Genomic DNA, 14972 nt, shown 5'->3' on the forward strand with positions numbered 1-14972 from the left:
ATTGTGGTGGGTCGGGGGAAATGGCGGACTGCGTCTACCTTAGCAGGCAGAGGGGTTGCCCCGTCTGTAGTGATCCTGTGGCCCAGGAAGTCGATGGTGTCGAGCCCGAACTTGCATTTGGCCGGGTTGATTGTCAGGCCGTATTCACTCAGTCGGGCGTAGAGTTGACGGAGGTGGGACAGATGCTCCTGACGACTGCTGCTGGCTATGAGGATGTCGTCCAAATAGATGAAAGCGAAGTCCAGGTTGCGTCCCACCGTGTCCATTAACCGCTGAAATGTCTGTGCAGCATTCTTCAGGCCAAACGGCATGTGGAGGAACTTGAAAAGGCCGAACGGGGTGATGAGTGCCGTTTTGGGGACGTCGTCTGGATGCATTGGGATTTGATGGTATCCCCAGACGAGGTCTACCTTGGAGAAGATCTGTGCGCCGTGCAGGTTTGCTACAAAGTCCTGAATGTGCGGCACAAGGTAGCGGTCCGGTGTTGTCGCCGCATGGTCTCTAGCCCCCTGTCGCTTTGGGCACCATGTGCAGGGGGGAGGTCCGTGGGCGGTCGGACCGCCATATGATCCCCAATTCCTCCATCCTCTTGAACTCCTTCACCAGTCGGAGTTTGTCCGGGGGAAGCCTTCGAGCACGGGCGTGGAGGGGTGGTCCCTGGGTCGGGATGTGGTGCTGTACGCCGTGTCTGGGCATGGCTGCCGTGAACTGCGGTGCCAAAACCGATGGGAAATCCGCCAGGACTCTGGTGAAGTCATTGTCGGACAGCGTGATGGAGCCGAGGTGTGGGCTGACAACTGGGCTTCACCCAGCGAGAACGTCTGAAAGGTCTCAGCGTGGACCAGTCTCTGCCTCGGCAGGTCGACCAGTAGGCTGTGAGACCGCAAAAAATCTGCACCCAGAAGCGGTTGGGCTACGGCGGCCAGTGTGAAGTCCCGCGTGAACCGGCTGGAGCCGAACTGCAGCTGCACCATACGGGTGCCGTAGGTCCTTACTGTGCTGCCGTTCGCGGCCCTCAGGGTGGGACCCGGTGCCCTCTTGCGGGTGTCGTAACTCATCGGAGGTAAGACGCTGATCTCGGCACCGGTGTCGACCAAAAAACGGCGTCCCGACCGCTTGTCCCACACATACAGGAGGCTGTCCCGATGGGCAGCCACCGTAGCCATCAGCGGCGGCTGGCCCTGGCGTTTCCCGGGAACTTGCAGGGTGGGCGACAGCGGCGGGCTTCTGCGCCCCACTGCTGGTGGTAGAAGCACCATTGTTTGTTGGTCTCCTCACCCCTCCCTCTGGGGCTAGCGAGCTCTGCTGCCGGGCCTGGTCTGGTCTGCTGCTGGGAGCGTGGCCTGGTGATCTGTACGACGGACGCCCCACTCTCCTTCTTGGCGTTCCACAGCAAGTCCGCCCGGGCTGCCACCTTCCGGGGGTCGCTGAAATCCGCATCGGACAGCAGCAGGTGTATGTCCTCGGGCAGCTGCTCCAGGAATGCCTGCTCAAACATGAGGCAGGGCTTGTGTCCTCCGGCCAGAGACAACATCTCATTCATTAAAGCCGATGGAGGTCTGTCTCCCAAACCATCCAGGTGCAGTAAACGGGCAGCCCGCTCGCGCCGTGAGAGTCCAAAAGTCCCTATGAGCAGGGCTTTGAATGCTGTGTATTTGCCGTCCGCTGGGGGAGACTGTATGAACTCCTCAACCTGGGCCACTGTGTCCTGGTCGAGGGAGCTCACCACGTAGTAGTAACGTGTGTCCTCCGAGGTTATCTGCCGAACGTGGAATTGGGTTTCTGCTTGCTGGAACCATAGGTGAGGTCGCAGCGTCCAGAAGCTTGGCAGTTTCAATGAAACTGCATGAACAGATGTGGCGTCGGTCATCTTCGGCCCAAATGTCGTTTGGGCTGTCGGGGTCACCAATTGTAGCGATGTGCTACACGCAGCGCTGAAATAAGGACACGGAGTCAGTGAACTGCAGTTACAAAAAGATTTTATTCGAACTTCGCGGCCTCGCTTTAAAGCCTTCCTGATCCCGCCCTCCCCGGACGCGGATGCTGTAGGGGGCATGTATTCACAGTCCTGTCCCACGCGCGGATGCTGTAGGGGGCACGTATTCACAGTCCCACGCGGGCTTTTCCCCTTGCTGGTGAAGCAGACTTGGCGCCCTTTTGGGACTGGCCTTTATGCCGGTGCGCTGGCTAGTTGTGAGCCGGTTCGAGTGCGCTAGGAAGTGGGTCGCCACTGTGTCTGATATAATGACGTCAGTGTAAGGCGACTGGTTTTGGTTTGTTTGTTATGGAAGTAAAGGGCTGTGGCTTTTGTTAAGCACATAAAACAACTTTCACATGTTTTATTCACAAAATCCTATGACGTTATAGGCATCTTTCACTCTAACAAAAAACTTGTCTTGCAAATCTCTTGTAAGATTTTATACTTTTTACTTTAAACCTATGCCCTCTAGTGTTTGATATTTCTTCCCCTAGGAGCAAGATTGTGACTCTCTTTCCTGGCTATACTTCTGATAATTTTATATACTGTACTAAGGGTTGCCCCTTAGCCTCTGAAGCTCCAGAGAAAACAATCACAAGTTTATCTAACCTCTTCTTCTGGCTAATACATTCTAATCCAGACAACATTTGATGAAACTCTTTCGTACCCGCTTTAAAGCTTCCACATCCTTCCTGTCGTGTTGAGACCAGAACAGCACCCAATACTCCAAATGTGGCCCAAACAAAGTTTTATACTGCCGCAATATGCCTTCCCAACTTTTATACACAATTCAACTGAAAATAAGATATAGGAACAGATTAGGCCATTTGGCCCATCAAGTCTGCACCACCATTCCATCATGAATGATTTTCTATCCCTCTTAACCCCGTTATCCTGCTTTCTCTGACACTATACGTATTCCATCTGCCACTCGTTTGCCCATTCTCCTAATCGGTCTACGTCCTTCTACAGGCACCCTGCTTCCTTAACACTACCTGCCCCTTCACCTATCTTCATATTGTCTGCAAACTTGGACACAAAACCATCAATTCTGCAATCCAAATCTTTGATATATAATGTGAAAAGAAGTGGTTCTAACACCGAACTCTGTGAAAAACCTCTAGTAATTGGCAACCAAACCTTTGAAGGCAAGAACATGGAATATCTCTTTTACCATCCAATTTACTTGTGTTGCCACTTTCAGAGAACTATGGATTTTGTATCCCAAGATCCCTCTATATATCAATGCTTCAGATGGTCCTGTTATTACACTCTTCTTGAATTTTCCTTCCTCGAAACATCACCTCATACTGTTCTGTTTAAACCTTGAGTTATTTCTCTAAATTCCCAATTGATCTATATTATGCTCTATCCTTTGACAGTCTAAAAATGCTTTTTTCACCACCAGTTTACTGGATAAATGGTGAATTCCATTTCTAACCCATCAAAAGGAAAAAGCAACTTTGTAAGTATTTAAGGACAAGAGAGTAACCAGGAAAAGAGTAAAGCCAATTTGAGACCAAAATTGCATGGAAGCTGAAGTGAGATCCCAAGCAAATACTTCTCGTCTTTATTCACTAAGAAGAAGGACATTGCAGTTAGCATTCAGGGAAAAGGGCAGTGAAATTCTAGATTCTGTTGATAGCATACTGGAGAAACCCATATGGTCACAGGAAGAGTACGTAAACTCCTCAAAGACAGCACAAGGAGTTAGGTTTCAGCCTGGCTCACTGGAGCTGTGAGGTGGTGGCTGTACCAGCTCTGCCTTTGTGTTGTCCATGCAGTGTAGATGGATTTCAGTAAAGTCCACCCAGGAAACTGGTCCAGAAAGTTATAATCATGGAATCCAAGGAAATCTTTGAAATTTGATCCAAAATAGGAAATAGAAAGTGGTGGTCTTACGATTAGCAGTTTTGGTTTTCTGATTAGTAGACTTTGATCAGAACTGGAACCATGACCAATAATTGTATATTTTAACAATTTGGGTATATTAGAGGGGCAATTAGAAACTTTGCAAATGACATGAAAATTGATGGTTTTTTTAAGATTGGAGAATTGGTTCCATCTCAGTCCCTAAAGTATCTAAAAATATTCAGTCACTGGAGAAACTTTCAGCAAAGTAGATTCTGTTCTGACTTCTGTGGTCACCAGTTTGCAGAATCAGTTACTGGATAAATGAGCAAGAGCAGGAATCCTGTTTATTTTTTTCCTCTGTAGATGCCAATTGTAACAGCTTAACATCTGCCCCAGATGAGATAATGAAGCAGTAAAACTCAGAACTAAAATGCGGGAAATTATATTGAGAGCTGCATGCTCTAGAGGAGGTGTTTAAATTGTAATTTAATCATTGATCATAATTACACGTGATTATTTTCAGAGATTTTCCCAGTTTTTTTTTGTGAAAATCACTTTTCCAGCTTACTGGTTTCACCAGTGATACAGTAAGTTTATGTTATCACTTCATTACGCTATTTAAATTTTGGGCTAATTTGATTTTCTCTTTTGTAACACCTAGTGTACAATGTTTGCTCTAATATTTTTATGCCTTTATGGACCAATCATTGATCTGAGCAAGCAGTTTTTACATGACTTGAAAACTGCACAGCACTTTAATTTTTTTGTAAGATGTACACCATGAAAATTTAGAATGAAAGTTGAAAAATAACATACTTTTGATTTTATGTAATAATTGAAGGGTATAATGAAATACAGTATAACCAAGAAAATCTTCCACATTTTGTAAACTTTTTCTCATCTGTCTTTATCACAAATCTATTGTCTATAAACACTGTCCAGATTAATTTTACATCTAGATAAAAGATATACCTTAATCCTCCAAATGTTCTACTCCTTGTTTATTTCTGGATTTACATTTGATTGAATTTATAAGACTGAATCCACATTCATAGCCAGCACTGGAAGCTTGGATTGTTCCAATGATGTCAACAAAAAATTGACAGTTCTTCAAATTATTTGATTCTAAGCAAGTAGTTCAATGTATCACTGAGCATCTTAATTGAACCAGTCTTAACTTTCTCAGAAACAACAAATTTGAAACCACAGTATTGCTGTAATATTTTTGAGATAACACTTCAAAATATTAACAATGAGCTACTGACTTCCATTCTGTGTTTATTTTTACAATTGTAACAGTGTTGTAACTTGAAACATTGACAATGTAGATATGTTGAAGCTCTAAAATGTTTCAAAGTAAATTTGTGGTATGTTTATTATTTAAAAAATTTATGGATTATATTAACATAATTAATTACAGGATATTTCACAATTATATTAACATTGATTTCAAAATTATATTAGCATAATTTCAAAGTTACATTAATATTATGTAAAAGAAAATTCCAGGTGCATGACAACAATGGTTAAGTGTGCAGGAATGTTTCAGTTACTATGCGGTCGCGCACCTGGGCAGCTCAGAGGCAACAGTGCTAGTGTATGAACGGCAGTATTCTACTAGATTTACTCCACATCTTTGTAACTCTTCCTAAACATACCCAGTTATAAACACCAGCCTTTAGTGTACACCTGTATCTGGAAGGACATTTCTTTTACCCTAGAGTTTTTCTCTGATTACATAACAGTTGAAGACTGCAGTCTACCGCACTCTATGCTGTATTCAGCCAAAAGCGAAATCTGTGCTGTGTTTACTTCATTGTTTGAAGGTGATACATTTGCTCATGTACTGTAGAAGTACCTGGAACATATTGACAAGTTCATGAAATTAACTTTTTCCTTTGGTTAGCTGGTTTGCCTTTAGTCTACATAATATTACTCAAGAAGAAACGCATTGGCACAAAACACCAATGGTTTATACATTTCCATAATTGCTGCCTGCCCTGTGAGGTCTCTCAACTTTTTGTGTGTGTTACTAAGTAAATGCTTTTTTGAATGTCCTGGAAGTAAATCACCAAAGTAGTGTAGATGGTCTGACCTCTTCAAATTAATAAATACATTTGACCTGGAATAAAGATTATATGATCTTCAAGTTCCAAAAGACATTGCTACATATTCATTAACTGATTTATTTTTCTTGGTGCCTATCAACCGACTACCTTGGTGCTTTTCCATGTTGGCAAGAAAGAAATGTGGTTTTGTCTTTGAAGAAACTAATTGAAGTTAATTATGATTATATATCATAGTTGGCATGCACTTTACAGAAGACAGTGACTCCAAATCTAAGTAACGGTTCACACCTAAACTGGAAAACATGCAATTACTGTGACCTTCTGACATTTGCATGGTCCAAAATTTCATAAAACCCTTTAGTCTTATCACTATCTAATTAGAGTCTTGGCTGCTTCCATCTGCCTTCGGATGATTTAACCCTAGGGTAGTTAATTGCTTTGGTGAAGCCTGTTTCTGAATTCCCCTGTTACTCGATAGCTTCTAAATGAGTCCTAACAGCTTACGTGAGAGCAACACCATTACCGTTAATGGAGGGAGCAGCTGATGCGGCATTTAAAAGGTTAATCAGGCTTCCTGACTGTCTACTATCGTCAATACTGAGTGGCGCCTGTTGGTGTTGGTCCGTGGAAGTCATTTCGTAACAACACACTAACAGAACTTGTGCATATTGTCAAATCATTAATAATTTAAGCAAACACTTGGCTACTAATTGATCAGCTCTAATGTGTTGTCTAATCACTGCCGTTAGACATTTTAGCACTAATCAAAACAGTTTCCCATTGATCGGCATTTGCTCTGGCTGGGCTCTGTTGTGTTATCGGTGTCTGAAGTGGGGATGTTGATGCTGGCTTTGATTGTTCCCTTTCTTCTTTTTAAATCTGATACAGACATTCAAGACTGGACTCACCATGTTTGGGGAAGCAGTGGGTCGGCTGGCTGGCAGTTTACCCTCGGGGTCACTTGAGGATGAGGTTTCCACACACAGTGCCTCTCGACGCAGCCCGCACGTCCCTGGGGTTGTCACAATCATCGATACTGAAACTGTTGGGGAAGGACAGGTATTGTGAAGAACCACAAGACTAATATGTTATAGAATTTTTGAGTTGCACTAAAATACCTGTAATAACGCATGAACACTTACCTGGTCATATGAAACAGCAGTAGACTATTCAGCCCCACGCTCAGTTTTGAATGCAGTTAATGAAAGACCTCCATGGCCTTCCTAGGTAGAACGTCTGAAAGGTTCATTCCACTGTTTCAGTCAAGAGATACCTTATGCAGTCTCTTGTGCCTCAAGACTTTTCCTCACCTCAGTCCTGAAAGGTCTGCCTTGCATCCTGTGACCATGATGCCTTTTCTGTGGTCTTTCCTGCCTGGAGTACTATTCTCTTCAAGATTGCTTAAAATTCAAGATTGTTTAATGTCATTTCCAGTGCACAAGTGTAAAGGAGAATGAAATAATTGTTACTCTGGAGCTGAAGCAGCTCAAAAAAAAACCCACCAAAGATAAATAAAAACACAATAATGAAAAAATAATAAATATACACTCAGACCCCGCTTAACATGGAGGATACATTCCTTGGAGATGGAGCGCTGTGTAAGTCAGCGCTATGTGGGGTAATTATGACATTACGTAAATGGACATGTGTGCCTGATTAAAAAACTTAAACCCGAGATATATGATGTATTTTATGCATAAAGAGTAATTTGTGGAATAATAAATATGCAAATAGGCCTAACCTGTACATCAGTGGAGCAGCAGCATATTATAGCTGCGATGGAGGGAAGTGGGTGGTGGTTACATCTTAGGGAGGGATGTGGGTCCTCCCTTTATTTTGGCTTCTTCTTCAAGTAGTCGTTGAGATTGGACTGCCTTTTTAAAAATTTCCGCTCATGAAGCAGTTCTCTGTAGCAGGAAATCATATCAAGAACACCTCTCCTTGCCATATAGCTTCATTCTCAGTCAGGGTCATTATCAATGAACTGGCCCATGATTTGTGTGGTCACGATGATGCTAGCGCTGAGGAATGTTGTGGTGAGGTTTCTTGCTGGAGTCTCCACTTCTTCATCCAAGTCCGCAGATTCACCCAGGATGCTTGCTCTGCCAGTTCGCAAAGCTCTTTGATATTAAGGCTCACCATGAGAATGCAGTAACTCTAGCATCGCCGTCATTAACATCCTCTAATCCCACTTCACTGGCCAGTTCAACTAAGTTTTGGATGACTGGTTCTGCCTGAAATCCTAGGAGTTTCACGTCCGTGCTACTGCTTTTCCTAGACATCTTAGATGTACTACCCTCACTGGACGTCTTCCAGACATTACGGCTGAAAAAAATGGAATAAATTGGTGAAGGAGCAAGAACATTTACACACGCAGGGGAGGCAGAGTGTGAACTAATACGTGATTGGCTGTGAGTGGCTCAGAGCGTATGTAAAGTGCTCTCATTGGCTGATTGAATGTTTACTATAATGGCGGCTGCTCATGAGAAGCTTTAAGTGTTGTTTCGAATTAATTTTTGTTATTTTTAAAAATTTCAATAAAGGTTTGAATAACCTCGTAACAAATCAGTGCTTTACGGGGTCTGAATGTAAGCACATATGTATAATAGCTTGTTTGTAGGGTTGCTTACTGAGCCTGGAGGTTAGGTCGCAACCTTTTGTCACCAGTTGAAGTGACAACATGAGTATGTAATTGCGTTTGTTTCTGCAGAGTTCTCGTATTTATATTGTTCCAACTTGTTCTGATTGGTTGGCTGTCGCACTCATATACATTGATTGATTGTATGTCCATAAAATGGTGCTAGGTGCAGGAGTGTATGTAAGGCAACTGACAGGAAATGGTAAAGTAGTCGTGGTGGAGGGGTGGAGGTGTTGGTCAGTCTTACTGCTTGGGTCTTTGAGTCTGGTGTGCCTGGTGTGGATGCTACATAGTCTCCTCCATGATGGGAGAGGGACAAATAGTCCATGAGTGCAGTGCTAGAGGAACTCAGCAGGTCAGGCAGCACCTATGGAGGGAAATGAACACTCGATGTTTCAGGCCTGAAACTGACTGTTCATTTTCTTTCATAGATACTCCAGAAGTTTGTTTGTTACTCCAGATTTCCAGCATTTGCAGTCTCTCTTGTGTCTCTTTATATGTACCCAGTCTTGCTCTAAAAATTTGTCTGTTTCTCTTAGTTCACCTCATCTTTCTAATGCAAAGGATTGCAGGCTTAGCCTCGTCAGACTTCCTTTATGTGTAATACCTTCCATTTCAGAAACCAGTCTGTTTCATGACTGATTTCTACCACAGAACCAGACAGAGGGTAGAATTATAGCTTTGCTTATGAATATTTTGGAAGAAAAATCACAAACATTTATTAATGCTTACACTTGAGAGAGATGTAAGTGGAAAAAATGGATATCTTAAGACCATGCCACCAGTGGCTCACAATAATCAAGCGCTTGAGGCACTGCATGATGCCATCTCCAAACAAGAAACGGTCCATCCCAACACATTTCAAATCATAGTTGGAGACTTCAACCAGGCTTATTTGAAGAAATCCCTGCTCAATTACTATCAGCAGAAGTCCCAACACGCTAGACCACTGTTACACTAAGATAAGGATCGCCTACTGTTCCGTGCCCAGACCACATTTTGGTAAATCTGGTCGCTTGGCTGTCCTTCTCCTACCTGCACAGGCAGAGCCTAAAGAGCAAGGCTACAGAGATTAGGACAACGAAGAGGCAGTTGTGGGAGGCAGAGGAGCAGCTATGGGATTGCTTCGAGTCAGTGGATTGGGCCATGTGCAAGGACTCATCTGTGGATCTGAATGAATCCATCATGGTTGTCACACTTTATAAAAACAGTTGTGGATGAGTGTTCAACTACCAGAACCCTGGATGAACCATGAGATTCGCAATCTGTTGAGGGCCGGATCAGAGGCATTCAGGTCTGGTGATCAAGAAGGGTACAAGAGGTCCAGGTATCATCTCCTTTAAAGCTATCTCACAGGCAAACTGGCAATTCCAAATCTTTCTTTGTAAAATTTGTTTTTTACAATTCAAAGACAATTCTACTCCAAGAACTTCAAGTGCTGCAGGGCTACCCCATCAGTGAGCTGCTCATTGATCGGAGTAACTGGACTGGTGTTGGCGGTGGAGCTGGCCGAGGTGTTGAAGGGGGTGGGCCAGGATACTGGAGAAGAGGCCAACTGAGATGTCAAAGGGATCGGCTGGGATGTTCGGGAAGGAGGCGGTCGGGATGTCGGAGGAGCTGACCTGGTTACAGACCGTGCAGTATAACCTTGGGAGATTGTCTTGGACATTTCACTTGCAATCACGAGATTCTGTTTGGCAGTGATAATGTAAGTTGCCGCAGGCCTGTTATCCTTGTCTCGTGGTGGGGACAGACGACATGGGAGCTGCGTAGCCTCGGTTGTAGAAAGGACTAGGCCACAAGCCTTGGGCTTGTCTGCTACTGCAGACCAGGCGAGAAGACACAGGAGCTTTACAGCATGGTGTCCATGCTTGGCTGGGGCCTGGCCTCTCCTGTTGGTGCTGCCCTCCTGTGTTTGAGTGGTGGAATGAAATGCCGGATTGTGTGCATCTACACGCTGCCGAGAGACTGTACCATCAATTTCCAGACATTGTCGCTCAAGGTCTTGGACAATGTTCCCTCTAAGGCTTTTGTTACTAGCGCGCAAAGGAATTGCACAAAGAATTTGCGCGTCGTGTGGATGGACTTTGGGACCCGTGGGAGTCGGGGAGCTGGAACTGCCATCTGCGGCTGCTGCTGAATCCACAGTATTTCTGTTCCGTTGACGGATGCTATTAATGCATTAAAATTAATGGATTGATACTTCTCAAATCATATTTATTTCACACTCTGCAAATTTATATTCACACTAACTTAGTCCTGACTCAGGACTCAGCAGCAGCTGTGGGTAGCAGTTCCTGAGCTCCCCGGCTTTCCAGCTCCCCCAGCTCCTAAAGTCCATCACAATGCAAGTTCTTTGTGTGCTCGTAGCAAAGGATGTGTGTGTGCAGTGAATGTTTTTTTTGAATGTGCTTTTTTGCTCACTAATAATTTTGAATTGTGTTATTCGCCACTTTGAATGTTACTCATTATTTTTGCACGTTTTGCGCCTTGGCCCCAGAGGAATGCTGTCTCATTCAGCTGTATCTGTGTATGGTTTGAATGATAATTAAACTTGATTTGATTTTATTTGATTTGATTTCCAGACTAAACTTGAATCAGTGAAGGATGCTTGACAGTTGTGGCAGAGCTTGAATGCTCTTATAAAGTAAAATGAAATGACATAGGCAGCAATAGGGCTTCGTTTCCAAATGTGCTCAATGCCTTCTATGCTCGTTTTGACTGTCAAAACATGGAGGAACTATCACAATCTCCCATAGCCCCCTATGATCCTGGGAACATCCCGCTTTTGACCTTTTGACAGATGAAGCAGCTGAAGATGGTTGGTCCTAGGACATTTCACTGAGGAGCTCCTGCAGTGATGTCCTGAGGATGAGATGATTGACCTCCAACCACCACAACCATCTTCCTTTGTGTCAGGTATGATTCCAACCAGCAGAGGGTTTCCCTCTAATTCCCATTGATTACATTTTAGCTGGGGCTCAGTCAAATACTGCCTTGATGTCGGGGGTTATTGCTCTCACCTCACCTCTGGTATTTAACTCTTTGGTCCATGTTTGGACCAAGGAGGTGATGAGGTCTGGAGCTGAGTGGCCTTGACAGAACCCAAACTGGGCAACTGTAAGCAGGTTATTGCCAAGTAGGTGCTACATATAGCACTGTTGATGACTCCTTCCATTACTTTGCTGATGATTGAGAGTAAGCTGATAGGGCAGTAATTGGCTGGGTTGGTCTTGTCCTGTTTCTTGTGTACAGGACACAGCTGGGCAATTTTCCACGTTGCTGGGTAGATGCCGGTGTTGTAGCTGTACTGGAACAGCTTGGCTAGTGGTGTGGCAAGTTCTGGAGCACAGATTGTAGGATTTTATCTAGGCCTATAGCCTTCACAGTATCCAGTGCTTTCAGCTGTCTCCTGATATCATGAGGAATGAATTGGACTGGCTACATACTGACATCTGGGATTCTGGGGCCTTCTGGAGGAGGCCCACCTGGATCTTCTACTCGGCATTTCTGACTGAAGATTGTTGCAAATGCCTCAGCCTTATCTTTTACACAGGTTTGCTGGGCTCCTCTATCACTGAGGATGGGGATATTTGTGGAACCTCCTCCTCCAGTGAGTTGTTTGATTGTCCACCACCATTCACGGCTGAATGTGGCAGGACTACAGAGCGTAGATCTGATCTGTTGGGTGTGGGGCCACTTAGCTCTGTCTATTACTTGCTGCTTGTGGTGTTTGGCATGCAAGTAGTCCTGTATTGTGGCTTCACCAGGGTAACGCCTCATATTGAGGTATGCCTGGTGTTGTTCTCAGCACTCTTCATTGAACCAGGGTTGATCCCCTGGTCTGGTGGTAATGTTAGAGTGGGGAATATGCTGGGTTATGAGGTTACAGATTGTAGTTGAGTACAATTCTGCTACTGCTGATGGCTCACAGCGTTTCATAGATGCTCATTCCGGGGCTGCTAGATCTGTTTGGTCTATCCCGTTTAGCATGGTGGTAGTGCCACACAACGCAGTGGAGGATTTCTTCATTGTGGAAACGGGATTTAGTCTCCACAAGTACTGTGTGGTGGTCACTTCTACCAGTGCCGTCATGGACAGATGTTTCCACGGCAGGCAGGTTGGTGGGAATGAGGTCAAGTGTGTTTTTCCCTCTTGTAGGTTCCCTTACCACCTGCTGTAGTCCCAGCCTGTAGCTCTGTCCAGTAGGACCCGACCAGCTCAGTCTGTGGTGGTACTACTGAGCCACTCTTGGTGGTGGACTGGAGAAGTACTGATTCATCAGCTGAGGGAGGACAGTACATGGTAATCAGCAGGAGGTTTCCTTGCCCATGTTTAAGCTGGTGCCATGAGACTTCATGGGGTCCAGAGTCGATGTTGAGAGTTGTCAGGGCAACTCCCTCTCTGCTGTACACCACTGTGCCACCATCTCTGCTAGGTCTGTCCTGCCAGTGAGACAGTACGTACCCAGGAATGGTGATGGTGGAGTCTGGAATGTTAACTGTAAGATATGATTCTGTCAGTACAACTGCGTGTGGAATGGGAATTGTACTTTTGTTTTCCAGCTGAATGGGTTAGAGAATCATAATGGAAGCTTCTTTGTTGGCCACCTTCCTTATGAGCTCAGCCTGGATGTTACTGTTGTGTTGAACTGTGATGGAAGGGGCCTGTGTGCTCACTTCACTAACATTCTCACCCTATCTCCCTGTCCTTTGCAACATACACAAAATGCTGGAGAAACTCAGCAGGCCAGGCAGCATCTATGGAAAAGAGGACAGTTGATGTTTTGGGCCAAGACCTTTCTCCCTGTCCTTTTGGTGCTTTAAGGGTGCAGTGCAATAGCATCGTGGTTAGGGTAATGCTTGACACCAATAGCTGTGAGGCTGGGGTTCAATTCCCATTGCTGACAGAAAAGAGTTTGCATGTTCTCCCTGTGACCGTGTGAGTTTCTTCCCACATTCCAAAGACGTGGGTTAGAGTTAGTGAGTTGTGGGCTTGCTATGGAAGGACAGCAGCACATGTGGGCTGCCCGCAGCACAATCTTTGATTTGGTGCAAATGATGCAATTCACTCCATGTTTTGATGTAAATGTGTCAAAAACAGCTGGTTTATTAGGAGTAAGCTTCTATGGTTGGACTAGTATTCAAAGCCTGAACCTAGATATATGAGTTTTATTCCCACCGTGGTAACTGGGGAATGTAATTATCAAATAAATTAATAAATATAGAGTAAAAAGCAAGTATGAATACTGATAATGAAACCCACGTCGTTCACTAATGTTCTTTTGAGAAACAAATTAACATGGTTTGGTTTCTGTGCATCTCCAGACCCACCAAAGTGTTTTGACAGGAAAGGCTACTTAGAGTTCCAGGCTTTAGATGTTTCAGAAAGTACAGAGAGGGGGGCAAAAGAGGTGGGGGCGGTGCACTGTTGATCAGAGATAGTGTCACGGCTGCAGAAAAGGAGGAAATCTTGGAGGGATTGTCTACTGAGTCTCTGTGGCTGGAAATTAGAAACAGGAAGGGGTCAATAACTCTACTGGGTGTTTTTTATAGACCACCCAATAGTAACAGACATTGAGGAGCAGATAGGGAGACAGATTCTGGAATGGTGCAATTTAAAACTGGGTTGTCTTGATGGGAGATTTTAATTTCCACAGTATTGATTGGCATCTCCCTAAAGCAAGGGGTTTAGATGGGGTGGAGTTTGTTAGGTGTGTTCAGGAAGGTTTCTTGACACAATATGCAGATAAGCCTATAAGAGGAGCGGCTGTACTTGATCTGGTATTGGGAAATGGACCTGGTCAGGTGTTAGGTCTTTCAGTGGGAGAGCATTTTAGAGATAGTGATCACAATTCTATCTCCTTTACCATAGCATTGGAGAGCGATAGGAACAGACAAGTTAGGAAAACATTTAATTGGAGTAAGGGGAAATATGAAGCTATCAGGCAGGAACTTGGAAGTATAAATTGGAAGCAGATGTTTTCAGGGGAATGTACTGCAGAAATATGGCAAATGCTCAGTGGCGTTCTGTGTAAGTATGTTCCAATGAGACAAGGAAAAGATGGTAGAGTACAGGAACCATGGTGTACAAAGGCTGTTGCAAAGCTATTCGAGAAGAAAAGAAAATCTTACGAAAGGTTCAAAACACTAGGTAATGATAGAGATCTAGAAAATTATAAGGCTAGCAGGAAGGAGCTTAAGAATGAAATTAGGAGAGCCAGAAGGGGCCATAAGGAGGCCTTGGCAAGCATAATTAAGGAAAACCCCAAGGCATTCTACAAGTATGTGAAGAGCAAGAGGATAAGATGTAAGAGAATAGGACCAATCAAGTATGACAGTGGAAAAGTGTGTATGGAACCAGAGGAGGTAGCGGAGCTACTTAATGAATACTTTGCTTCAGTATTCACCACGGAAAAGGACCTTGGCGATTG

General features: G+C 44.4%; 1 protein-coding gene across 5 annotated transcripts in view; it reads left to right on the plus strand.

Annotated features, from left to right (window-relative positions):
- The window catches only part of bcas3 (BCAS3 microtubule associated cell migration factor), a 928098-nt gene that overhangs the window by 164422 nt on the left and 748704 nt on the right, over positions 1–14972 (plus strand). For all 5 annotated transcript variants that reach the window (XM_073053122.1, XM_073053127.1, XM_073053125.1 and 2 more), the window contains exon 12: positions 6790–6960. In XM_073053122.1, the coding sequence (XP_072909223.1) occupies positions 6790–6960 (171 nt within the window). The remainder of the gene's footprint in view (positions 1–6789; positions 6961–14972) is intronic.

Source organism: Hemitrygon akajei, chromosome 8, assembly GCF_048418815.1.
Source record: "Hemitrygon akajei chromosome 8, sHemAka1.3, whole genome shotgun sequence".
NCBI classification, from domain to species: domain Eukaryota; kingdom Metazoa; phylum Chordata; class Chondrichthyes; order Myliobatiformes; family Dasyatidae; genus Hemitrygon; species Hemitrygon akajei.